The sequence below is a fragment of the Lissotriton vulgaris genome, chromosome 11 (assembly GCF_964263255.1).
Source record: "Lissotriton vulgaris chromosome 11, aLisVul1.2, whole genome shotgun sequence".
Lineage (NCBI taxonomy): Eukaryota > Metazoa > Chordata > Amphibia > Caudata > Salamandridae > Lissotriton > Lissotriton vulgaris.
Genome location: NC_141699.1, coordinates 524070350 through 524097758, shown reverse-complemented (window position 1 = coordinate 524097758; position 27409 = coordinate 524070350). Strand labels below are relative to the sequence as shown.

The window sequence follows — 27409 nt, the reverse complement described above, 5'->3', positions numbered from 1 at the left end:
GGGGAATTTGCCCCTCAGCGAAGGGGTTAAACAGAAAATCTTAAATCAATTTTTTTCCCCTTTGAGGGCACTGAGAAGCAGCGTGTGCCTTGCTGCCAGTGCTGTAGACCTTGCACTTCAGAGCTTAGCTAGTGGAGCTATTAACTAATACAGAGTTTAAGGTGCCTTAAAGAACTTTTCAGGTGCCTGTCTATTTTTTTTTTTTTACTATAAACAAGGTTTGGGGGTTAATTAAAAAAGGTATGCAAGAGTACATAAAAGAGTCCTGGATACTCCAAAATGGTTTTATGAAATGCCCCTGTAATTAGCATAGCTTGGAATTCAATCCTGTTGCATTTATGCCTTTTCAGTTGATAAAATAGAACATGCCGATATACAGTAGGCAGGCTGTTAAATAAAAGAGCAAATCACTCAAAGGGAGATATTTTGCGTCCTGAGGTCAGACATCAGGAAGACAAGGAGAGAGAAGCAGGGTTGGCAAAACGGGGGGGGGGGGGGGTTTGTGGGGGGCGGGATTTTGAATACTGAAGTATGGCTCGAAAAGTCAGTAGTAAAATGACATTTCTTCACATTATTCAATATGGGACTACAATATTTCTATTGTAAATGTTATATTTCAAATATCTAATACTTATGGGACCAAAAAGCAAATACACTTACTTTTTAAAAAATGCAACAATTACTTTTCTTTTAAATACTAACGCAGCTGTTGAGATGGCCGCCACTGGAGTAGCAACGCCAAATCCTATGGGCAGTGAATTGCTAGACTCAACAGCCTCTGCCTCTGCCTCTGCCTCTGTAAAAAAGAAAAGAAAAGATAATTCAAAAATGAGATATAAGACCATTTTACATATTTGTGTTTTGTAATGCAGTTCCTTTGATTTTAAAGGGTTAACTTTAACAACCACATTAAGGATGCTGGCAACTGCTATCCAGATTAAGGACCTTATTTAGAGTTTGGCTGATGGGATACTCTGTCAAAATATGAGAGATATCTCACCTGTATTATTGCAAGAGCATTACAGCTTATGGCACTTGTAATATGGTGGAGAGGATATCTATGACCGTTTGATGAAATAGTTCATCTGCCAGATTCTAAATAGGGCCTTGAGTGCCTGGTTTAAGGTATGATGGACTATCCAGACCAATGGACATCTCTGTACATTGAAAGGAACCACCCTCACATTGGTTAACTTTAATGTAAGAAAAAGCTTGGTGGATGGCTGCTATCAGCTTTGATAGTTGTTCACTAGACCAACTCCAAAAGTGGGGGATTATTTATGAAAAAGAAAAAAACAGGATTTTTCAGGTGATGACGGACAGCTAAAAAAGACATTACACCGTCCACTCAAAATAGGTGTAATGTCCTTCCTCTGATGGCATGTACTTCTTCGGGCCATTGGAGGAAGCTTTCTTGTTGATGGAGTCAATGGGTGCTGAATCAACGGGAAACGTAAGGTTTTGCAATGGATTACATTGTCAGTCAAACTCTAAATCATCTAGGGCCTGATTTATATCTTAGCAGACGGGTTACTCCATCACAATGGTGATGAATATCCTGTCTGCCAAAATATAAATTCCATAGGATATAATGAAATGTATAATTCGTCGGACGAGATATTTGTCACTGTTGTGACAGAGTAACCCATACGCTGAAATATAAATCAGGCCCCTAATCATCAAATTGGTTGTAACAGATACTGTTGCAACTAATAGTATACACAGTTGACTCAGCAGGAGTGAATCTACAAGCAAAACTGAAAAAGGATAATGCAGGAAGCTGACTCTGTGTATACTATACCAAAGTACGGTATAGTGTGCGCAGAGTCCAGGGAGACTCCAGATGTATAACAGAGGCTAAATTAGATAAGTACTAACTGCTCTCTTTGTGCTAGTGTGGGCGAGAAGTTAGGGGTATCAGGAGGGTTTGTTAATCATTCATTGTATTACCTCAATCAAGACTGAAGGCACATTCTCAGAGACTGAATCCAGACCAATGGGATATGTATAAAAAAGGTATGCTTGTATTTTATTTCTAGAACCAAGCAGTACTTGGTACAGGTAGGTAAAATATACCTTCCATTATAAAACATTTCAAGAAGTGCAAATGGGAATCGATTTACAATCATTACAGGCTTGTATTGGTTCAAAAAGCAGTTTAAATTGCACAGTAATTACTTTGGATTACTTTCTCGTTACTTCTGGATTACATCGACTACTTGGGGTAACATGCCTAGATACCACGCCAGGATCTCACAATACAAGGTAAGCAAGACATTTTAGGGTTTACAATTTAGTTGCTTTTTCTTTCATACAAAAATCAGTGCAACACAACATTTTTGGAACAAAAACTCGCAACATTGTCTTATGGAAGAAAACTGGTTATCGGTTTCAAAGGTAAGTAATGGTCTTATGGGTGGGAGTTTTGGGGGTTAGGGCCAAGGTTCCCCATTGTCTAGGTAGGCACTCAAATTGCACTGCAGCGGCCGGGTGCAGAGTGCAGGGGCCCAATGTTAGCTAATGGGGCCAAATGGGCGTTCGTCAGGGATTGCTTACGAGTAGGCCACTTGGCTGGGGGAGCGAAGCTTCTGGGGTCAAGGTCAGCACTACTAGGGCCAATAATCAGCACAGGACCTGCACCACCAGCTGCACAGGGGAGGCTAGGTGCAGTGTGGTAAGTGGACTTTGGGGACCCTGTGGATTCCAATGGGGACAGAAAAGATGCTGCTGGCTCGGGCAGGGAGATTTCCTGGAGGTGACTACTGGCTGGAGAGGTAAGTTGAGTTCTTGGGGATGCCTGGACACTGTTGATTGGGCTACCCAAAGACATGGGGCTTCAGGTGCAGGGGTGACTTTCGTCGTTGGGTCTTTTTTACCTGCTCTGGTCGAATTCGGGGGACTCTTCAGGTTGAGGCTGCAGGCATTCGCTTGAAGGAGGTCGGGGATCAACAGATCCCGGGTCAGGATCACTGGGGAGACCTCCTCTTGGTGATGGGCCACTCGAACACGGGCCGGGGCATTGGGTGCAGAATGGAGAAAAATCGCAGAGCTGCCTGGATCCTGATTCTGTAGGTGAGTCTTGCTTGAGCAAATCCAGTGATCAAAGGAGACAGAGCCTTAAAGCTGGTTGCAGGGCAGGTCCTCTGGGCTATAGGGGCTGCTGGACTCGCTTGGGTTCTTGCTGTAGGCAGGTTGAAGCTGGGACAGGCAAGTAGCACTGGAGCCAAAGCGGTAAGTGTCTTCTTCATCCTGAGTGAGCACTGTGTTGTAATTTACTTGTAATTACTGCTTGGAATGTTATTTATTGCTTCTGTAATAGAATCAGAACTCTGGTAGCTGATGTTGCGTTAAGGATTCAGATTTTTGGCATTGGGAATTAATATAATGCCCAAATCAAGCTGATGCCTCCATCCTTGAAGATTATCCCCCCTCACTGCCACATAAACCTTCCCAACCATTTCCCTTCCTTTGAATACAATCGTGGCTACTGTGTATCAAACAACATCCACACGAGATCCACCATAACTAAATGGAGAAATGACTCGAGGAAGACAGCGGAGAAGACGTGTTTATGTGGGTGACTACTTAAATAAAGCTTAAATTACAGGAACTACTGGAATCCTGGCTTTTATCACACAGCTCTTCAGTCCTTCTTCTTTCTTCCTCTAATCTTCCTCTAATCTGAGAAGGAAAGGTTCAGGGTTGAGCTTAAATACTAAATTTAGGGGCGTTAAAAGGTGGGTGCAGGTCAGGACCAATGGGTCCCTATCTTGGGGTGGGTACACCACCTAACATGCAACTCTCCAGTGGGAAGGAGGCATGAGCCTCGTCATAATTGGCTGGGTCCCCTCATCTTCGAGATGGAGGGGACTCATATTTGTGCTTCACCTCGCCTCCCACACCTGAGGGGTGAGGTTGGCAAAGGTGGGCACACTTCTTTTCTTAGCTTGGTTTTTCCACTGATTCTCCTCCATCAAAGTGGGGGGCAGAAACGGGGGGAGCCAGTTGCTGTGGGCCGCAAAAGGTAGGGACAGCTTGCAAAGGCGGCTGGCCTTTGAAGCTTTCCCTTCATGGACCCAGCCCATCCTAGGGGGGGGGAGCTTGACAACTTTGCCCAGGATGGACTTTGTTTCTTGGCACAAGGAGTTGAGGCTCTCTACCCAGGGGTCCAGAACCCTGTCTGGTGGTGACAAATGGTGGGTAGCCAATCAGGAACCACACCAGGGCCACTCATCTTTCTGGGGGCATCTTTACGATGCCCTCTGGGTGTATTTTACATTAAATCCCACACTGGTGTCAGTGTGGGTTTAATGTGTTGAGAAGTTTGTTACCAAACTTCTCAGGTTTTAGTAAAGCCATTAAGGAACTGTGGAGTTTGTAATGACCAAATCCTACACCATATACTTTTTATGGCTTTACTACACTTACAATGTCTAAGAATGGACTTAGACACTGTTGGGGCACAGGGCTCATCCCACTGTACCCTCACCTAAGGGCTTGTGCACCCTACTAGAGGGGGGTCCTCCCTAGGGGGCAGGTAGTGAGTTGCAGGCATGGTTTTCAGGGATGTGTGCCAAGTCGACACTTCACTTTTCTCTGCACCAAAACACGCAGCCTGCAAGGCAGTGTGTGGGTTTCAAGGTGCAGGGCCTCTAAGGGTGGCACAATAGGTGCAGCAGCCCTTGGAGGCCTTCCCTGGTCAATCAATCAATTAATCAATCAATCGTATTTATAGAGCGCACTACTTACCTGTGAGGGTCTCAAGGCGCTGAAGGGTGGGGGTGCTGCTACTGCTTGAAGAGCCAGGTCTTGAGGAGTCTTCTGAAGGTGAGCAGGACTTGGGTCTGCCGTCGGTGGGTGGGGAGGGTGTTCCAGGTCTTGGCGGCGAGGAATGAGAAGGATCAGCCGCCGCCGGTCGCTCGTTGGATGCGGGGGACAGCTCAGAGGGCGAGGCTGGCTCAGCGGAGCTGGCGGGTGGGGTGTAGAAGTTGCGTTGGACGTTGAGGTAGGCTGGGACCGTGTTGTGGAGGGCTTTGTATGTGTGGGTGAGTAGCTTGAAGGTAATCCTCTTTTTGACAGGGAGCCAGTGTAGGTCTCTCAGGTGCGAGGTGATGTGGTTTCAGCGAGGGACGTGAGGATCAGTCGGGCAGAGGCGTTTTGAATGTGTTGCAGTCGTCGCAGGTGTTTGGCCGGGGTACCCGTATAGAGTGCAATGCCATAGTCAGGCCTGCGGATTGGTGTCAGTACAACGCGATGTATTACAACGCGTTCCGTTACAACGCGATTTTTACATCGCAAATACCATTACAATGCATGCCATTACAACGCATGGCATTACATAGCAGATACTTTTACAACGCATGGCATTACATCGTAAGTATAGGTAAGTATATCTTTTTTTTAAAAAATGTAATAAAGTTAATTAAATTAATTTAAAATAATAAAAATAATATAACATTTTTAAAACAGTAATTAATTTAATTATAGTAATTTAAAATAATATAATTAATGATATATAAAAAATTTATAAATATAAAATAATATAATGTAATTAATTACAATAAATATAATTATAATTTAATTAAGTTATAAATAATACATAATATGATTATATTTAATAAAATTAAAATAATTTAATTAATTAAACATTTTTAAATAATATAATTTAATTATAATCGTTTATTAATACAATTAAATTAATAATATATTAATTTAATATATTTTAAATAATACAATTAATGATATATAAAAAATTTATAAATAGAAAATAATATAATGCAATTAATTACAATAAATATAATTATAATTTAATTAAGTTATAAATAATACATAATATAATTATATTTAATAAAATTAAAAGAATTTAATTAATTAAACATTTTTAAATAATATAATTTAATTGTAATCGTTTATTAATACAATTAAATTAATAATTGTAAATATTGTTATTAATTTAATTAAATTAAATACAATTAATTTAATAAATTTAATTTATATAAAGTCGTAATACCCCTGTACCCCAAAACCCAAACCCTGCCCTAAAACCTAAAAACACCCCTGTACCCCAAAACCCAAACCCTGCCCTAAAACCTAAAAACACCCCTGTACCCCAAAACCCAAACCCTGCCCTAAAACCTAAAAACACCCCTGTACCCCAAAACCCAAACCCTGCCCTAAAACCTAAAAACACCCCTGTACCCCAAAACCCAAACCCTGCCCTAAAACCTAAAAACACCCCTGTACCCCAAAACCCAAACCCTACCCTAAAACCTAAAAACACCCCTGTACCCCAAAACCCAAACCCTACCCTAAAACCTAAAAACACCCCTGTACCCCAAAACCCAAACCCTGCCCTAAAACCTAAAAACACCCCTGTACCCCAAAACCCAAACCCTGCCCTAAAACCTAAAAACACCCCTGTACCCCAAAACCCAAACCCTGCCCTAAAACCTAAAAACACCCCTGTACCCCAAAACCCAAACCCTGCCCTAAAACCTAAAAACACCCCTGTACCCCAAAACCCAAACCCTACCCTAAAACCTAAAAACACCCCTGTACCCCAAAACCCAAACCCTACCCTAAAACCTAAAAACACCTCTGTACCCCAAAACCCAAACCCTGCCCTAAAACCTAAAAACACCCCTGTACCCCAAAACCCAAACACTGCCCTAAAACCTAAAAATACCCAAACACCCCAAAACATATACATCAGTACCCCAAAACATATACTCCTATACTCATACTTATTTTAAAAAATACTTAAATTAATATATTTAATTTATAATATTTAAAAACGAAATAAATATTTTTTTATAATTAATAATAATTAAATCAATAATAACATATTAAATAAAATTAAAAATAAAAATTAAATACTTACCAATACTTACGATGTAATGGTATGCGTTGTAATACCATCTGCTATGTAATGCCATGCGTTGTAATGGTATGCATTGTAATGGTATTTGCGATGTAATAGCTGCGTTGTAACAGCATTACGTTGTAAAAGATGCGTTGTAGCGGTAACACACCCAGGCCTGCTGCTGACGAGGGCCTGGGTCACTGTTCTTCTTGTATTGGTGGGGATCCACCTGTAGATCTTACGTAGTAAGCGGAGGGTGTTGCAGCAGGAGGAGGAGACAGCGTTCACCTGTTTGGGCATGGAGAGGGAGGAGTCGAGGATTATTCCCAGGTTGCATGTGTGGTCGGTGGGTGTCGGTGCTGTTCCTAGCGTGGTCGGCCACCAGGAGTCGTCCCAGGCTGAGGGGTTGGATCCGAGGATGAGGACCTCCATCTTGTCCGAGTTCAGCTTCAGTCTGCTGTTCTTCATCCATTCGGCGACGTCCTTCAATCCCTTGTGGAGGTTGGTTTTGGAGGTGTGCGGGTCCTTGGTGAGGGAGAGGATCAGCTGGGTGTCATTGGTGTAGGAGATGATGTTAGGATTATGCTGGCATTGGCGATGTGAGCGAGGGGGGCCAAGGAGACGTTGAACAGCGTCAGGCTGAGGGAGGAGCCCTGGGGTACGCCGCAGATGATGTTGGTGGCGTCAGCGCAGAAGGGGGGAGGTGGACGCTCTGGGTTTTGCCGGAGAGGAAGGATGTAGTCCAGTCCAGGGCCTTCTCTTGGATTCTGGCATCTTGGAGGCGTGTCTTTAGTGTGCGGTGGTAGACCGTGCCAAAGGCAGCTGACAGGTCCAGGAGGATGAGGGCTGATGTCTCTCTGAATGTCTATTTGGGTCCTGATGTCGTCTGTGGCTGCGATGAGGGCTGTTTCGATGCTGTGGTTTCTACGGAAACCGGACTGGGATGGATCTAGGATGTTGTTGTCCTCAAGATAGTGGGTCAGTTGCGTGTTGATGACTTTCTCGATGACCTTCACCGATAATGGGAGCAGAGAGTTGGGTCGGAAGTTCTTGAGGTCCTTGGGGTCCGCCTTGGGCTTCTTGAGGAGGGCGTTGATCTCGACGTGCTTCCAGCTATCCGGAAATGTGGCTGTCTCGAAGGAGAGGTTGATTACTTTTCAAAGTTGAGGTGCAATGGCTTCTCCCGCTTTGTTGAATATGTGGTGTGGGCAGGAGTCTGACGGTGATCCTGAGTGGATGGAGTCCATGATCTTGCCTGTTTCATCGTTGTTGACGTTGGTCCAGGAGGTAAGGCGGTTGATGCGGGTGGTGTTCACCGGTGGGGTGGGGTCTGGCGTTGTCGGGGTGGTCAAGGTGTTGAAGCTGTCATGTATGTCAGCGATCTTGCGGTGGAAGTAGGTGGCCAGCGAGTCGCACAGTTCTTGTGAGGGCGGTATGTCGTTGGCGCTGGCACTGGGTTTGGAGAGTTCCTTCATGATGCTGAAGAGTTCTTTGCTATCGTGTGCGTTGTTGTCCAGGTGGGCTTTGAAGGACGATCTCTTGGCTGATCTGATGAGGTGGTGGTGTTTGCGGGTGGCGTCCTTGTGGGCTGCGTGGCTGTCTGGTGTTTGTTCGTGGAGCCATTTCTTCTCCAGCTTCCGGCATGTTTGTTTGGAGGTCCTCGGAGAACCCACTTTCTTGCAGGTGCGGCTGTTGGATGGTTTTTTGAGTGGGGCGAGGGTGTTGGCGCAGTGGTCGATCCATTGGCTGAAGTTGCGGGCGGCTGTGTCTGAGTTGGTGGTCTTGGTGGGTTGGTTCTGGGCGAGGGTGGTGGCCAGCTGGTCTTCGGTGACTTTGCTCCAGCAGCGGCGAAGTAGCTGTTGGGTGCGGTGGTGTGTGGTGGATTTCTTGTAGGTGAAATGGATGCAGCGGGGGTCGGTCCAGTGGAGTTTTGTGGTGTGGTCGAAGGAGACGTGGTTGCTAGTGAAGATGGGGTCAAGCGTGTGGTCGGCGGGGTGGGTGGGTGTGGTGACGAGTAGTCTGAGGCCGAGGTTGGCGAGGTTATTGATCAGGGTGGTGGAGTTGGCGTCGTTGTTGTTCTCGAGGTGGAAGGTCAGGTCCCCGATGAGGATGTAGTCCATGGAATTGAGTGCGTGGGTGCTGACGAGGCCGGCGATGGAGTCACTGAACTGTGGCCGTGGTCTGGGTGTCTGTAGACGAGGGTTCCTCTGAGGGTGGTGTTGGGGTCGGTGTGGATCTGGAAGTGCAAGAGTTCGGCGGTGTTGAGGGTGTCGTCAGAGTGGGTGGTGACCTTGAGGGAGGACTTGTGTACGATGGCTATCCCTCCTCCGATACCGTTGGTGCGGTCTCTGTGGGAGATCTTGTAGCCATCCGGGATGGCTATGGCGATGCTGGGTGCCGAGGAGTCATTCCACAAGGTCTCGATCAGGAAGGCGACGTCTAAGGGCGGAGGTGTCGAGCAGGTCCTATAGCTTGACGGCGTGTTTGCGTGCGGAGCGGGCATTCAGAAGTATGCAGCGGAGGTGGTTGAGTCAGGTCTTGGGTGCTATGGCGGATCTGTTGCAGGTGAAGCTGCAGGTGCGGCAGGAAAAAGGTCCATGGGTGCGTTTGGGTGCGGCCTGGACGCAGGAGTGGTCTCGACCGGCGTTGAGTGCCCTTCTTACCCATGGTACCTTTTACAAGGGGCTTACTTGTGGCCAGAGATGTGCCAATTGTGGGTACAAAGTTACAGTTTTGGGAAAGAACACAGGCCCTAGGAACCTGATTGGGAGGGACCCAGGGCACACCAGGTTGCATCAGATGTCAAGCAAACATTTGGGGCGTAACCATGCAAAAATGGCATCTTTCCTACAGATAAGAATCAAGAATGCTAACCCATCTAGTGTATTTCTTTCTGAATTTTTGTTCTGATAAAACATGTGTCCTAGTAAAACAAGTGACTAAAAGGTGGAGACAGTCCAAATGAGCAGTAAGATTTTCAGTGAAAAACACATATTTCATGATTCTGTGCACATTTTCTACACTTTCTGAACTTCCCACAGAATTTTTCAATCTCTACTAGAATTTGCAGGTAGATCCAAAGTAGGTGAGATTTTGGGAAATTAAGGAAAATTACTGTGACCAGGTTCATTGAGGCACAATCAAAGTGGCAGTGATTAACCATGGAATGCAAGACTGTTGCCCTTGACTGAAATACTGATATATCGCAGTGGCAGCTCATATGACATTCAGGCAAGGCTGAGCAACTTACCCATGCATTGTTAGTTTTTGCAGAGCAGCTGCCCAGCCAAAGCTGCTCACTCACCCACTCGAGGTTCTTTTCTATTCACTATGATTGACTCCTCTAAGTAATTGAATCCTCACAGGAGTAGAAAAACACACAAGGGGCGAGGTCAATATGTGGGAAATGAGCAACATAAATTCAGCCACCAACTGCTGAGAGGCTTACAAGAGAATGTTGCATGTTACAACGCGTGCTATTGCCACACAGTAGGTAACAATGCGGTTTTTACAACGACCGCGTTGTTACCATACGTGGCAATACTTCGCAAGTTGTTTCAACGACTTGTGCTAGATGGTGCGCTGGATTTAGGAATAGTATAAATGACTATTCCTAGTGCAATTAGCGAAACAGCAGGGAAGGTGCTTGATTTAAAATCCAACACATTCCCTGGCTTTTCATGCCACCTAGGCATGCGTGGTAACAACGCCGTCGTTGTAACAAACGCATTGTTATGTACCTGTGTGGTAATGCCAGTGTTATAAACGCTGTCTCCCATATGGGTAAAGGGACTGAAATCTTGATAGCAAGGTGTCCAGTGGACAGCCGAAGAGAAATGTGAATAAATGTGTGAGAACAAGACCCCCTTATTATAATTATTCCGCTTTATTATCAAGAAGAAATGTTGAAAATAAGGAAAATAGAGTCAATGTAGTTTGATTATCTTAATATTATATTGAGAAAGACAGTTCTGGGGGTCAAAAAGTTTATCTTTTAAACCCGCACAAATATCAAGACATTTCCTGAGGGGATTTCGAATAGGGCTGAGCACACTTTGATTTTCTAATGGCAGTTTACGGGTCATGTCTTAACAATGCACAGTGTCAGCAGGATGGAACCAAATGCCCAGGGATCAGAAAAGCTAGTCCGAATAATTGTGACCTGCCTTAATGTGGTAGGGGAGATCGATTTTTATCCAGACTGGCAGGCTTCAGCTTACTTTTATATTCTAATGCCGATAAAGGAAGTTTGTTGGTCACCCTTCACAATGGGAAAGGTCGGCTTGATTCAAGCGGAGGCAGCTCTGGGACAGCCTGCAGGTTAATGACTCTGGGGCAGATCTACAAGGAAGTGCTGCAGCTTGGCAATGCAAGCCCTTTGGCTGAACAACGATGCGCACTCCAGAAGCACATGAATGTAACATATTTACAATAATATGTTGCATTCCTGCGCTCTCCCCTGCACTGGCGCACAAACTGCAGCCATGCGCTGGCGCTGGCACCCTTACACCATGGTGCAAGGATACCTGCGTCATGGGGAGAAAAACAATCACTACCGAAATTTTCCTCTGTCAATGCATGCTGTAGAATGCAGCATTCTTTAATAGAGGAAAAAAATAGGAGAAATGAAAATATTTCTCCTCGTTGCACCTCGCTATGCCTCCCCTGGAGAGGCGTAGCATTGACATGCATTTCCAGATTTACGATTCCTTGTATATCTGGAAATGTGTTTTGTTCCCACGCTACACCCATGGAATGCTACTTCCATGCAAAGTGCTGCGTGTGAAGGCGCCGTATTTACAAGGAGAGGAAAAGTCGAGCAGGGTGGCTTTTCCTCTCCTTATAAATATGGAGAAGTGAAACGCGCCTCCATACGTCACAAAAAGTGATGTGCTGGTGGTCCAGGGGGCTCGTAAATCTACCCCTCTGTGTCTATGTTCCATTATGGATGGCAGTCTCAAGAGGGTCAAGAGGATAAATATGTATATTATCTTGCTGGGTTAGTGGATACTCTACGAGTCACGACAATAGTTTTATATAAAAATGTGCATGTTCTTATATGCGGAAAGTCAATAAAAAGAGTCGTAAAAATACAGTTATACCTTAAAATCTTGTTTTGCGTGTCTGAGGTACGTACACACATGCAGGCTCGAAGTTTGCCGACATTAAAACAGAGATCCTTACCCCTGCCTAATTGCAGGATCTACAGAACACACAAACACATAAATGGCATTGCTGATATTTGAGTATTTCGCTTCCTAAAACAATTATTTTCTTGCTCTGACTTGGAACCTCTGCAGAGTAGAACACATTGCAGCTTTTTCACTGTGGGAAGGTGTTACATTTGTAGCTTCAGATAGATTGTTGAAACTTCTCCTCCAGACCTTAGCTGTTTGGCGAATGTCATGTTCAGGAGATAACACAAACAATTACACCTAGGCTCAGGAAACTGAGTAGAATGTGTCTGATTTGGAGATAGTGGAGTTGATGAAACCGAGTAATGGAGTAAAAGGAAAAAACTCGAAAGGAAGAAGAGCTGTAACCTACTTCTACAACAGGTGCACCACTTAGGCTTTCCGTGGGTGAGGTAGTCCTTCCATTCATACAGAAGCGGAATAAACCTATTGAATCCTGAGAACAGCGCAAGAAGGTAACATGACAGCAATGGTTTGCTATCAATTGAGGTAGTTCAGAACTCACGTGTTATGTTATCTAATACAAGGCAGAGTAACTTTCCAAACTTCATAAACATAGCAAGATACTCGGTCAAAAATAACAATAATGTCCGCTCTTAAACATAAGTGAATGACAGCATTGCAATGTCTGATTCCGAACTCTTTAAAAAGAGGACAAATACATCTCTTTGCTAACAAAGATAAAGAGCATAGCAGGAAAAGTGTGTAAGAGTCTGATCGCCACCTTGCAAGCAAGGGAAGGTGGAATCACCACTATAAATCGACCAGTTCTGTATAAAAGACTTTTCAGGGAGGCATCCTAGTGGGAATTTTATAAACAGAACTCTCTTTGTTGGTGGAAATATATGATCAATATAATTATCGAATTCTAATGCGGGTTTGATTCCCCAGAGGGTAAGCAACAATTTTCCATGGTCCTGATCAGAAATCCACAACCAATAGTTCGCCTTTGTTCTATCAAGGGTTGAAGGATCCATGGTCTCCAAATTGGGCAAATATCTTAGAGCAACTAATGTTGTTGAGTTTATTTGTCATTTGTTTGAGCCACAGTAACTTTTAAGAATGACTGCTATCCCAAAGTTCACATGTTGATTTGAGGTAGATTGATAACGTCAGTTTGGACCACTTCCAGTGCCAAAACAAGAGTTGTTTTAGAGCAGCAATGGTTTCGATGTTGGTCAAGCCCAACTCATGTTTGAGAGCTGCTGTTGGGGTCCCGGAACCAAGTTGTAACAAATGGCATAGAAATTGATTTTCGATTTTCAGGAGGCCTGCTGCCTTACTGGACCTCCAAATCTAAGCTCCACATAAGCCTGCAGCAAGTTCTTTGGCTTTGTACAAGAATTGTAGCGCCGCTTGATCGCTCTTCGCTGAACATTACTTCTGAAACGGATGATAACATTTATCTGTTGAGCATGCTCATTTCACTCTTTTACCACTGTTTGCCCCAGGCCAATTTAGCGTTGAAAATTATCCCTAGCTAATCATAGGAATCAACCTGTTCTAGCCGTTGGTTGTAGACTCTGAAAGAATTCTGCAAACTGCACAGAGTATTGATCCGTGTATGTTTAGTGTTTGAAATTTCTATTTTGAGTTTCTTTTTTGAACAATATAATTCAGAACCTTTGAGGAGTTTGTGCGTGGAAAGTTCTGGCCAACAGAATGTCAGCGGTGGCGAATAGCAAGATTGGTGTTTTATCCCCCTATCAGATTTAAAGCTAGCAGTTGAGTGCCCATGTCATTAATTAACAAATTAAAAAATAAAGGTGTGAAAACAAATCCTTGCCTGACACCCAGTTCTATGCCAAAGCTTTGTGTGCAATCTCCATTGGGGCCAAATATCAATACTGCTGTGTTACTCTAGTGAAGCAGCCTTATGGCACGCAAAAGCTTGTTGTTAAAACCCTGCTCCTCCAGAGCATGCCAAAGGGCCGGCCTGTCCACAGAATCAAAAGCTGTGGTAAAATCAATATATTAAGAAAAGAGAAAAATATTTTTAAAAGGTGTATTTCAAACGGATGGAGTACAAAGTTCTTGGTTGATTTTACCTTGTGACTTGGGAAAGCCATCTTGAAATGGATACAAAACATTTTGGTCCTTGACCCAAGTCTCTAATCGAATTATAAGTAGTAGATTGGGTGATAATACCCTTTAGAGTTCCAGGGACCTTTTTATGCAGAGCAACAATGACTAGGGCTCTCCAAGAAGCTGGGACTTCCCATCGTTCCCATATTGTATTGTAGGCAGCAGTTAGGTTTGGGACCCAGGTGGCTAGATTGTTGAGGTAGGTGTCACACTAACAAGGGATCTTTCCTCAGCTGATGCTATAGTGGACTCTTTGTCAAAACCAAGTGATGCATATACTGCCTTTGAGGTCAAGTTTGCCATGCAAAGATTGTCTATTAACTAACACTAGCTTTGATGAGGTTTTCAAGAAGGTGTCGTGTAGTTCCTAGGCAACCCCAGGACCTGTGCGTTTTGGATGACCTAAACTGAGGGTTTTCAGTCCACACCGACTCCAGACACCGCCACAGGATATGCCAGCCGTAGGACCAGCTAGCTCTACAGTGCCACTAGCATCCCCCCTATATCCTACAGTAGTGTAGGTAGTTTCTGGCAACCACTGAAAATGACTGCTTACCGAGGAAATCTCATTTGCCACGAGGATTGACCCTGACTTCTGCCTGCACTCTGAGGCTGTTCGTGCTTCCGCCACCTTTCGCGACACCCACTCCGCGTGTGCCGCTCAAAGACTAACCCTGCAGCAGCGAGGATCGTGTTAGCTTCCCAGCTTTCCATCTGCTCCCTGAGGCTGTTTAACCTGGTGTGAGCGGCTCCGCAGTCGGCGGACAGCACACTCGCTCCCAGTGGATAGCGGCCCAGGTTGAGGACTTTGGTGGGAACACAGCGAGTGGAGCCTACCGGGGATATGCGAGGACCAGCATCCTCCATTCTACACGGCTGGTGCCTCTTCCCCCGGCGGCCACGCCCCCAGCCTCCTCATACTTCACAGGCGCATTCGCCACCGCGACGCAGGACGCGCGCGGGACGGAGCTCGGGGCGAAGACCGGGCAAAGAGCGGGCCGTTTGAGGCCGTTCGAGTACGGCAGAGTCCGGCCCAGGACTACCCCCACTGCCCGATCTTGATAAACCTAAGGTAGGCGGATTACATAGTACCAAAACCCCATGGTAATGTGCGTTTGGACATAAGAAATAGCATACTGATTGTGAGGGCCATAAAGTTTCCAAAATAATTTGTTTATCAGTGTGTTAGGTCCAAAGTAGTTGCAGTTGGTCCCAATTAGATATTACCATGCCTTTAAGATCAGGCAAAGAACGCACAGTCCAAATTCAAACAACTAAGGGAGTTGTCTCGGGTCCGTTGGATGCTTTCATCACACGAGCCACGGGGATATTGGAAAAGGAAATCGCGATGGTGGAAAAAAGACTCTCGCTTGATCTTGTTAGTGGGAAGCGCTCCTCGCTGGGTGGGTTGGCAACTACCAGTCCTGTAGCACACGCAGCATTCAACTGTATACACTCTGTCACCACCGAGGCAATAGTTCATATAGATAGTGTGGGGGAGGGCCCTTCTGTCCGCTTACTGGATAATGATGAACACAATTTAGATGATTCCCAATTAAGTGGGGGGGATGGATCCCAGGTTAGTGTGGAAGCTGAACTTAGTTTGGAATCCAGCCACTCACCTCCTAATGCCACCAACACTGTATCCAACTGGCTAGTCGAGGTAGACCTTCCAGGCACAGATATAACATCTAGAAAGAGAAAGCAAGATTCAAGCCTTTCGGGGGGGAGAGAATGTAAGATGTCCAAAATAAAAGATACATCTGGCAATGAAATCCCGGTCCCTGGGCATCCCATAGATACACACACACCCCAAGTATTCCCTAATGTGCTATGCCCCTCCCTCATCTCTTTGGGATCTTCTAACCCCTGCCCAATGTGCCTCAATAGTGATGAGGCCTTGTTAGTAAAAATGGAGGCCATGATTAAAACCCTCCTACTCCCCGTTTTGGAGCAGACTAGGTTGATGACTTCAAAAATAGACACTCTGGAGTCTGTAGTGAGCACAAATTTGGGCCTGCTACAAAAATTAACCAGCACCAGCTCAGTGGGAGGTATCAATACACAGCTAGCACCAAAGACAACAAGCGCTAACAATATTCCCACCAGTAATTCCACTAACCTTAAATCAACAGGGGCAGTCACCAATAGGCCTATTGGGGGGGGGGGAAGGCCAAAAGCTACTTCCAGCAAGGTAACTGAGGGCTCCTTATCACATGCCCCTAAGACGAAGGCCACTGACAAACCTAATCTTGTTAAACCTCAAACTACCAGGCCACCCCCACAGGCAAAACCCAACCCTAATACTCCCGACAGCCTTTTCACGGGCATTCAGTTAACCACCGAAGCACTACCAATCCAATGGTGGAGAAACACACCAGGCATACCATCCCACGTGCTGATCTCCCCCCGGAGGCAACACAATATACAATAGTATTAACTGGTGTTGCTCCTTTAAAACCCGGTAGTAAGGAGTCGTATGGGGACCTACGCAACAAGGTGATCTTTTGGCTAAATAAAAAACGTCCCCTGCCCCCATCCTCGCCAACCGAAATCCTCTTTTTGTAAGGAGAGTTGATTGGGTGGGTCATGGCACCAAGGACCTGGAGGGTGATTGTATTCTAATCTCGTTTAAGGATCCCTGGGTGGTGGACACTATTCGAAGAGAAGCCAGGTTTGCTAGACAGGGGGATGTCCAAACTCTGGGGCTATCATATTTCTATCCACATAGACAAAGCTTTATCCCAACAGGCCCTAACTATAGGCGACCCCCTGTTAGGAGGCATCCCATAGAAATGACACCCCAAACCCAGCAATTCCCACTTCTCTTCAACCACTTTGGCCCTCTATCTGATCTTTAGGCCATAGATTGACATCATACACCATCTAGGTTGATCAATCCTGTTGAGAATGTTGGGTACCAGGCAGCGAGGCGGAGTCAGGAGGCCCCACAGCCTATATATAACGTAGAGGAGTGCATGGGGGATTTAGTTACGACAGAAGCTACTGTATTAGTACCCAAGGATGTAACAGAGACCCTGAAGGCTGGGAACACCCCGAATAATCTTAGGAGTATTGAGAATAGGCGGGGTAGTGGGGGTGAACAGGCAACTTTTGTAGCTCCAGTTCCGATGATCCCCCCTGTGGTCTCCACCACAGAAATACTCAACATAGTGTCCTGGAATGTTGCCGGGGTTAAGGGCCGAATGCTCTCTGAAGATTGGTTGGAGTTTGTGGACAAATTCAACATCATCCTATTTCAGGAAACCTGGGCACCTGATCCAACCTTCAGGTTGGGATATGTTAACTTTTTTAAACCAGCGATCAGAGGCGGTAAAGGGCGCGCATCAGGGGGTTTATTGATCTGGGTGAAGCAGTCATTGGGATACTACCCTACAGAGCTAATTGTACAGAACCCGGATCTTCTGATAATTAAGCTGAGTAAGGCTGGACATCGGGATTTGATTGTGTTTAATATATATGCTCGAGGCCTACCTGGTGTTCGCTGTCCCGCCTTGCTGGATGTACTGGACTATAACCTTGCTGGCTTGGGTAGTGAAAATGTTATCCTCCTAGCAGGTGATTTAAACTGCACTTTTGAGCCGCTTTACGACATAGGGGACAGCTGGGGTTCAGCAGAGGACGCAGCATGGGATATTCCTGATCAAAACTGTTAACGCGACTGAGGCAGCTGTGAACTGGATGGCTCTTTGTTTAACCCGGGGATTTCGGGCCAGCAATGGGCACAAGATCAGACCAAGGAGCCAATTACACCTTTGACAATGGCCTAAGGAAAAGCCGTATTGACTATATTTTGCTAAAGTTGGAATACTGGCCTCTGTTGGTGGACATGGACGTAGTATCCCGCCCAGAAAGCCACCACAACCCCTTGTCACTCCAATTAAGGTTACCAGGAATGAAGAGACTGGAGGAGCCTAGTAGCTCACGGACAGGGGATGTCCTCTTAACTAATGATAGGAAGAGGTTAAAATGGTCTAGGATCGTGGAGGATGAAACCCTACGAGACAATGTTAACACTGTGGTTACAAATATGTTTAATGAAATGCTGACACATGATTTGCTGGGGGGTAGTCTTGAAAAGGCAAACAATATCATTAATCTCCATGACCGTTGTTTCGACCAGTTAAAGTCTCTACTTTCTCTTCCGTGTCAGAAGGGAGCCACTAAAGTAAATGTCCCCCACCAGAAATGGTATAACAAAAAGTGCAGGGAGGCCCATACTTATCTTATTAAAGCAGTCAAATCCCGGAATATGGGCGCAGTTAAAGCAGCCAGGCTGCAACATAGGAAAACACAGTGGGAAGCCAAACGGGAGTGAGAGGACAAGTATTGGTCGGACCTTCTGGATGCCTCCATCTCGAATAATCCGACTAAATTTTGGGATTTAGTTAAGTGGGGGAAGGATCCCGATTCACGCACCCCCGCAAATCATGTACCTCCTGAAGAGTGGGTGATTTTTTACTCGGCTCAATTTAGTGTCAAGAATCCCAATCCCCCTTACACCCTGGGCGAGGCACCCCTGTTACCTATCTATGGGGAGAAACTCATCTTCTCAGAAACAGAGGTTGAGTTAGCACTAGGCTTGACCCAGCGAGGTAAAGCGCCGGGGATGGATCTCATCCCCGCCGATCTGTTCAAAGCTAACCCCGCTCTTTGGTTGCCCTATATAACTAAGATTGCCAACTCAATAGCTAAAGGAGCAAGAATCCAATAGTCCTGGAAGGGGGCGGAGATACTCCCAATATATAAAAAAGGCGATAGGTCTAATGCAGGCAACTACCGCCCAATTAGTCTCATCGACTCCATCCAAAAAATCATTGCACGCATGGTCCTGGGCAGGGTCCAAGGCTGGATCGAATCAGAGGACATACTATCTCCTATGCAGGCGGGCTTCAGATCGGGAACGAGCACCATCGACCAGGTGTTCAGATTTTGTCTGATCTACTGGAAGGTGGTCCTGCTTGGTGGTGGCACCATCTTTGCAGCGTTCATCGATCTGAAGTCCGCCTTCGATCAAGTGCCGAGGGACAAATTGTGGGGAGTCTTGAGGGAATTAGGAATACCTATGGAGCTACTTGACCTAACAGTTAAACTGCATGAGGACAACTATGCGAGGGTGAGGTAGGGAGGCCAGGGACAAGTGACGGAACCCTTCTCCGTAACTCGAGGTGTCCGTCAGGGGTGCGTCCTGGCGCCAACACTTTTCCTTTTATTTATTGATCAAGTGGTCAAATTCTTTGCAGACACTCCCACTGATGCCCCAATGCTGGCAGGGACAAGGTTCCCAATGCTCATCTTTGCCGATGACACCCTACTCCTCTCTAGAATACGTTGCGGACTACCGCTTTGAGGAGTTCTGTGCCATCAACGACCTCAAGGTAAATGTGGGCAAAACGAAGTTTATGGTCCTCACGAGGAACCATCCTGTCCGGAGCTCTGTAAGCATGAGCGGAGCCAACTTGGACCAAGTTGAGACTATGACATACTTGGGGGTCACTCTAGATAGCCGTTTGAGATGGAAAGACCAAGTCGGTGCACAACATCTTAAGCTTGCCCGACTCACTGGCTGCTTAATAAGTGAGCAAAAGAGATCTATCACTAAGCGGGTCACCCCAGCTCTCAAGATTAACTCAGCAATCTTATACGGTGCAGATCTCTGGGGTTACATGGACCTCTTAAGTCTGTTTAAAACTCAGTGTAAGTTTCTACGGAATCTAGTAGGACTGCCACAGTCGTCCCCATCCACCCCCCTTTGTTTAGATCTGGGGTGCCCTCCGATTAATGAAATGGCCAGATTTAGATTGGTGGCCTTTTGGAGGCGCTTATGGACCTCCCCTGACCTCACTCTATTTGCAAAGGAATTAGCAGAAGTCAGGTCAATTGGGGGTTCTGGGAAAATCCCTTGGCTTCAAACGGTAAAAACCATCTTGGTAGACATGGGGTTAGAACAGTTATGGACATCCCCTTCTACCAGCGCCTTTCCCTCCAAACAAGAATTTAAAGCATTGTATTGGGCCACGCTCCGCCAAACACGAGTTTCTGCCTCCAGCTCTACCAGTCTCACGGGTAGGTTTCTGACCTTCAAGTTGGATCCGTCCCGTGAACCTAACTGGGATGTTATTACCAAACCGCTGGACAAGAAACTCTACCATCAGTTCCGGGTAGGAGCCCTGCCATTGAACACTTTTACAAATAATTGGTCCATTGGTGCCACGGATCTCTGTAGATGGTGCTCAGGTCAGAAGGAAACAGAGGGCCACTTCTTGTTTGCCTGCCCTAGCTTCTCAGCGCCGCGAACCAAATGGCTAAAACCGCTGTTCCAGCGCCTGCCTTTTAGAAAATCTGCAGAGGCCATTGGGCGCTAAAAACGAACACCTCTGAGGTGTTTGTAGTGAGCCTAGCCAAATATCTAGGGTGGTCTTGGATTATCAGGTCAAAACATCAGACAAATCCTTGATAGTGTCCACTGATGCCCCATTAAAAGGCCGAATGCTTTTCTTTCCTGTAAATACATGATTGCATCTTATGCATCTTACATTAGGAATGGCTTTTTTAAATGTTGTTGTTTGGAATTTAATTGCTAACTTTTATTATGTCTGGGTCAGGTTTGTCTTTCTTGATGTTTAATATCATTTTAATTTAATTTTTAAAAGTGGTCTAGTTTAGTATTGTATAGTTTACTTCAGTTTAGTTCACTTTAATTTAGTTTTAGTTTAGTTTTGTTTTGTCTTACTTATATAAACAAATTAGGTTGTTGTTGTAGCGGTATTTTAAACAATAACAACCATAATTGTATATGGATAAGACTAGCTAAAACTATGAAATTTTCTTATAAAAGTGTGTTATAATGTGTCTTTTATGATTTTTTAAATCGAAATAAAGACTTTAAAACCTGAACCTGACAACCCTGATTCCTCAGGGATCGTGGAAAACAGTATTGTACTTTTCGCTCAGGAACTCATGCTTACTTATTCTCAGAAAATACCCAGAATGGCGATTAGGACATTTTCAATAAATATTTATTTGTCCAGCGTCAGTCCTGTGTAAAACATATTTGCAGCAATAATCAGGAGACAGAAGCATACCAAAGAAATCGCAAGTACCAATATGGTAAATAGTAGATACATTTCTACCATATTGCTAAAAAGATGAACCTATACAGTTCAGATACGACAGTAGTACTCGCAAACTCCTATAATGCGTACCCTACGTAATTTGCTTAAATGTACCTAGCCTAGGTATGTAGGTGTAGCAGGTACATGTGCATATATGTATGCATATAGCCAAGGATCCCCTAGGGAAGCTCCAGCCCCCTCACCAGATGGTAGAGAATAAAGGACGTTATCTATGCTCCAAGGGTGACACCCCAAAAGGGATGTCAGACCGCTGCGTGTCGAAGATTCAGCATGCAGGACACCGTGTCAGTGTGGAAGGAATTCTCCTCTAATTTCCAGGGAGGAATAAGGGTCTTATATATAGAGTGATCACTCCAGGGTTTCTCCTAGAATTGATATGTTTTGAAAGCACTCATAAATGTTTTGAAAGCAATCATAAATGTTTTTCTAAAACAATGTGTTCTTGCACAGTGGGCCTGTTGGCCAAGGATGAAAAAAGCGGTGACCCTCATACAGAATAATTATGCATTGGCTATGGACTTGTGTATGTACATCAGGTACAGGGATTATAAAAAAAAATACTAGGAGCCTGGTGTCTAAGAGACAGGAGCAAACTACCAGGAAAAAGATCACCTGTTCCAAACCGTTATTGTTGTGGGAATGGTACAATGTATGTAAAAAGGGCCATACATGACAGGACTAGTCCAACGAACATGACATCCACTCCTCATCAAAATGTAAACAGGGTCAGCTAGGTACTTATAAAGCTAAGGCTATTAAAAGCATAAAATCATTTATACTTAAAATACTAAAAAGTGTTCATAAAAGAAAAGCCATTTTCCCTAAAAGCGTTCAATTGGTCCTTCAAACTTGAATATGTGGTTATTACTTCATTGAGCACCTTGAAAGCATTTATGCTTATTTAGAGCAGAGAAGAAGAAAAACTAAAACAAAGTCTGTTTTGTCCTTCAATTTGGTAAATGTTTAAAAATTGCTGAATATTTCCCAGCACAGGGAAAGCCAGATTGTTTATGAGTCCTGTGCTGAAGACTCAACATGGCTGAGCATTGCATCCACAGTTGGCAATCCCTCCGACACTTCCAATATCATGTTGATTGAGCAAAGATGGCCATTTTTGGTTCCCACAGCAGCCGACGGGGAAGAATTAGATGCCTGCATACCTGTACCTCCGGAGCAGAGCCAATTTCCCTTCCAACAGGAGTGGAAGCATCCCTTGGAGGCTTTAAAATTGGCGTCATCAACATGGGAATACGCTGTGGACAAGTGTCCACATGTGCTTGCAAGGCCTCCACAAGCACATCTATGTCCAGTGCCGCAACCGATGGAAGTGTTAGACACAGTTCCAACAAGCATCCAAATCCAAAGAAGAGTCAGCGGAACACAGGCAGGACACAGCCTAGCTAGACCAGTCTAAAAGACAGGAACCAATGCTCACTTAGCTCTCGAAGCTGAGGCATACCCGGGTAGAACACCATACACTCACAACAACGTCGTTCCAGCAGTGTTCTTTTCATGTCTTGATGGATTGAGATGTCGATTGCAAATCGATGGGATTAAAATCAGGATGCCAAACACTGATAGCAGGACCAGAGGAAGCCCGCCAAAAACGTGTCCAAGTACGGAGTGTATGAAAGGTGGAGTTTCTCAGAAGATGGTCTGAAGTTGATTAATGGACCTTGTGAGAAGTTGGCCTGATATGCAGTGCTCACTATTCTAGTGATCACTATGTATCAGTCCAAACAACCCTTATTGATGATTGGTTGTAAGTCAACCTTATAGACCAGCTATCCTAGTAGCATGGACAAGAGCGGTGTTTAGGCTAAACTCTAGAGGGCGTGTTAAGCCAGCTGTTATACCAGTTAGATGCTGTCAGATTTGACAGATTAACCAATCGCACTCCTCTGGGGAAATCAATCCCTTCAAAGTTTCAACTCAGTTCAAACATGAGGTATTCTTAAAGTATACCAAGGGAACCAATTTGTTGCTCAAGTTTATTCATATAGTTCAATATTGTTCCAAAAGTGAGCTGTTACATCACAGCTGTATCAGAGATCAACGACATTCCAATGAACATCATGTTACCCATTGATTCATCCAAATACCCAATGCATTTCATGCTGTCTGCACTTCATCAGGGGAAAAACATTTCTATAAGGTAAAATCAAAATGAGGTACAATCAATGATATGGAAGCAGGTCACAGTCTGTGCAGAATGCTAAACATTGTACTCAGGGGATGACAACAATCGATCTATAGACATGCTTTAACGTAGGTGAAATACAGGGGTGTGTGAAAAAAATTAAAATGTGCAACCCGAGTGATGTTAAAAACGGGAGGTATTCCTATGGTTAATCCGAGGGAACAGAAACGCGTGCCATGAATATAAACAAACCCAGTGCGTCGTGTTACAAACAAACAGTAAAACTGGTGCCATATAGTTCATTCGCGATTCCATAACGGTGAATACCTCGGTGATATGCGACGTATCGCTCGTGTAAATAAACACTGAATTAATGTGCATATTCAGCTCAAGTGGGTACACGCTGTAAAGCACTCACCGGTCGGGTAGTTAGGTGGGACGCGTAGTTAGTTTTCACTATTCTGGTCCGAGGTCGGGTTAGTGTGTTTCCTCGTAACCCGGAAGTGTGTAACACAGTGCATTATCCTGAACAATAAATGATAAATGAATAAGGCAGACGTGTGACGGCATTTATAGTGCAGGATAAATAATATCTTAGGAATAGCATTACTATTGAAAAACAATAATCACATTTAGTTGTGCAGTATGCACATGGGATGTGTGGTTAGAATCGCGGCCATATTGGTGCGGTCAGTGGCATTATTAAACAAAAGGGGAAAACTGTGTAAACACCTAAAGTAGAAACTCATAACGAAGGTCAAAAATTATAATGATAATTTTTGCAGGAAGCAAAAATTACATTTTCTGTCTAGCTGGCATAGTAATTGATGCTAAAACATGTTCATAAGATAATGCCAATGTCTGAGGTAATGTTGTTCGTTAAATAGCCTGAAGCAGTAAATCAGGATTATAAAAATCAGAATTATATAAAGCTACTATATTCGAGACGTTCATTTAACCCCGTGGGTTTGCAGGAATTCAGTTTTTTAATCCAAAACATCTCGCGTTGGAGCAGTCTTTTTTTTGTTATCGCAGCCTTGCCTCACAGGAACCCACTCCAAAACCAAAAAACAAAAAAAAAAAAAGCCAGCTGTTATACCATCACATATACCCCTTGAACACCAAGTGAAAGGACACCACACAAGTTGTTATGAAAATAAAAGATATTTATTTATAACACAACAGCCCTGGACTCTTTATGAGGACAGGGTGCTAAGCACAATACAAAACTCTTGAAGAAATACTGAAAGTCTCACAATTTACACAAATGCCCGAGGGGCACGAAAACCATATACTATGGAAGTGGAATGCGAAATTACTAGCAGGTAAGTACTACTCTCAGAGACTTTAGAAACGCTAGGCCTACAATGCTGAACCCTTAGATTAGAAGCAGGAGGCCTAGGGACGTCGTGTGCAGAGTGGGAACTCTCACGCGTAATGCGGGACAAAGTCTATGGATGCTAGTAAATGCAAAAGTTAGTGTTCTCGGGCAAACCCGACTAGGTAGGTCAAAAACGAAAGTGGATCTAGACACTTAGAGAGTTTGCCTATGCTGGAGCACCGTGGTACTCGGTTTACCTAGCCCAGGGGCTGCGGCTGCATAGGGTTCAAGTGTTGTCGGATTTCTTCGTTGACGAACCAGGAGCCTGAAAGAAGAAGTTGCTGGCAGGCGACCAGTGAAGATGGTTGATGTGATCCAAGCCTGGATCGGTGATGGAGACGACCTGTAAGCAGAGGGGACCGAGTTCTGAATCACTAGCCAGTGATTAGATGGGCACCAGGATGGCACCGGATGAAGTCACCTCGACCAGGTGAGTGGGCGACGCTGGGCTCTGCAGTCTCTCGGACCAGGAGGCATTGTCGGCGACCAGGATGGAGGTGCGAGCTGTCCCACGAAGGTATCTGCTTTCGGCGATGCTGGACCCAGGATTGGGTCAACAACTCTTGGCAAATGCAAGCCCACGCGGTGGACTCAAAATGGCGTCTGGAGTGGACCAGGAGGGTCCGGGGTGCTCCTCTGTTGGAGGGGAGCAAGGGCCAGTCTGGAGCAACCAGACCAGTGATAGAAGTGTCATAGTTCGTCGTCAAGAGGGCTACAAGCCAGCAGGCAAGTGGCCGGACAACGCGGTGAGCAGCAAAGAGCAGAAGGGCCCCACGCAGATCTCGTGGATGCTGGGGGGCTGGACTTCGGTGCTGGAGCTGCTCAGGGTTAGGGCTTCTCAGACCCCAAAGCACTTACTCGAGGATCCCTCAGCAGTCGTGCTGGATAAGCGTAGTGCAGTTCTGAAGATGGCCGGTCCCTCAAGGTCTCGTCACACCCACGAATCTATGCTGGGCTGATGATGCAGGTAGAGGTCAGAGGTGCCAGGGAAGCCAGGTCTCGTCGTGCTGGTCGGTCTGGTTTCGGAGGAAGGACGTGCAGCAAACCGCAGGTTACTTCGTTGGTGCCCGCTGATGCAGGGTGACTACTCCTTAGTCACAAGGGAGAAATCTTGAGAAGAAGTCTTGAGTTCCTTTCGTAGAAAGTAGTTTCAGGATTCAAAGATGATCTAATTTGGAAGGGTCCCCGCTCCTACCTTTATTCTAAAGAAAGGGGCTGGTACGCAACTAGGTCCTGCCCATGGGTGGGACCAAGAAGGGGGGTGGTTACACCCCTCTCCCATGTCTGGACTTTCCCCAGCTCAGGGGCTGGTGTGCCCCTGGAACTGGTTCAAGCCGGCATATGCACAGTGAGCACCGGGGTGCCACTTGCAGTCACCTTCCTATTCAGCCCTGCCTACCTAGGATATACAAAACCCTGTCTGGGATGGTTCTAGCACCGCCTCTGACAGGAAACCCTTTGTCCAAGCTCTCCTCGCTGGAAGGACTCCCAGCAGCAGGAGGTCAGACTTGTGTCTGTGGTGGCAGCATCCATTTTGTGATGCTGAGGCTCGAGTTAACTTTAACCGGGGTTCACAGTTACACACATGTCGTGTCCCTCTAGAAGGGTGGAATGCTAACCCCGTCGCCAGAATTGGCACTCTCTCTGCACTCCATCAATGTTCATCACCTGGTATGTGGCTCCAGGTGTAAGTTGCCTTGAGGGGACTAGGCTCTCAGTCACCATGGTGATGCTAGCCCCTGTGTCTCTGTAGGCCTCAACTTTTGTACCATTGATGAGGGGCTCCTGTCTGTACTTGCCCAAAGTGTTGGGACAAGTTGTGAAGCTGGCAAACCCCATGCCAATCTCACAGACAAGAGTATCTAAGTTTGGGGACCTGGTTAGGCCAGAGTCCCCAGGAACTCCCAAAGTAAATGCACCCAGATTCTTGGGGGCACTCCCACCACCTGGGGGATTACTACTAGTAGTAACAGGAGGCTGGAAAGTTTTATTTGGGGGTATGTTCTCCTTTTTGTTGTTGGCCTTGGGGCAACTGTTGTCAGTTTTGTAATGGCCTACCTGTTTGCAGGTATGACAATAAGGTTTCTTTTGGGTATTGGGAGAAGTCTGGGACCCACCCTTTTCAGAGGATTTTTGGGGCCCTGTGGTTTGATCAGAAGATTTATTCCCACCCTTCTCTTGAGGCTTGGTTGATTCCTTCTTTTGGTCACCACCCTAGTTATTAGGCCTGACCCTGGTTCTGACCCATTTGTCTGCCCTCTTACCCAATTCTTGTGGAGAGGTCAGATCAGAATCTACCAGGTGCTGGTGTAATAACTGGTTCTGACAATTACTTAAGATTTGCTCTCTCATAATTAGATTGTACAATCCTTTGAAATCAGTAACCTTACTTCCCAGTAGCCAGCATTCAAAACCCTTAGTGGCACAATCAACAAAGTCAGTCCAATCCTGAGACTGAGTTTTCTGGGTGTCTCTGAACAGCAACCTATACTGCTCAGTTGTTAAGCCAAACCCATCAACCAGTGTATTCTTCAGGACTTGGTAATTGTTAGCATCCTCAGCTCTAGTAGTGAGGAGCTTATCTCTACC

The 27409-nt window shown here is 45.3% G+C and overlaps 1 protein-coding gene across 1 annotated transcript in view; it reads right to left on the bottom strand.

Annotated features, from left to right (window-relative positions):
• Nucleotides 1–656: 656 nt before the first annotated feature.
• LOC147683099 (zinc metalloproteinase-disintegrin-like VLAIP-B) overlaps nucleotides 657–27409 on the bottom strand; it is a 4305256-nt gene continuing 4278503 nt past the window's right edge. The window contains exon 20 of the mRNA XM_086942498.1: nucleotides 657–796. Coding sequence (XP_086798624.1) covers nucleotides 657–796 — 140 coding nt within the window. The remainder of the gene's footprint in view (nucleotides 797–27409) is intronic.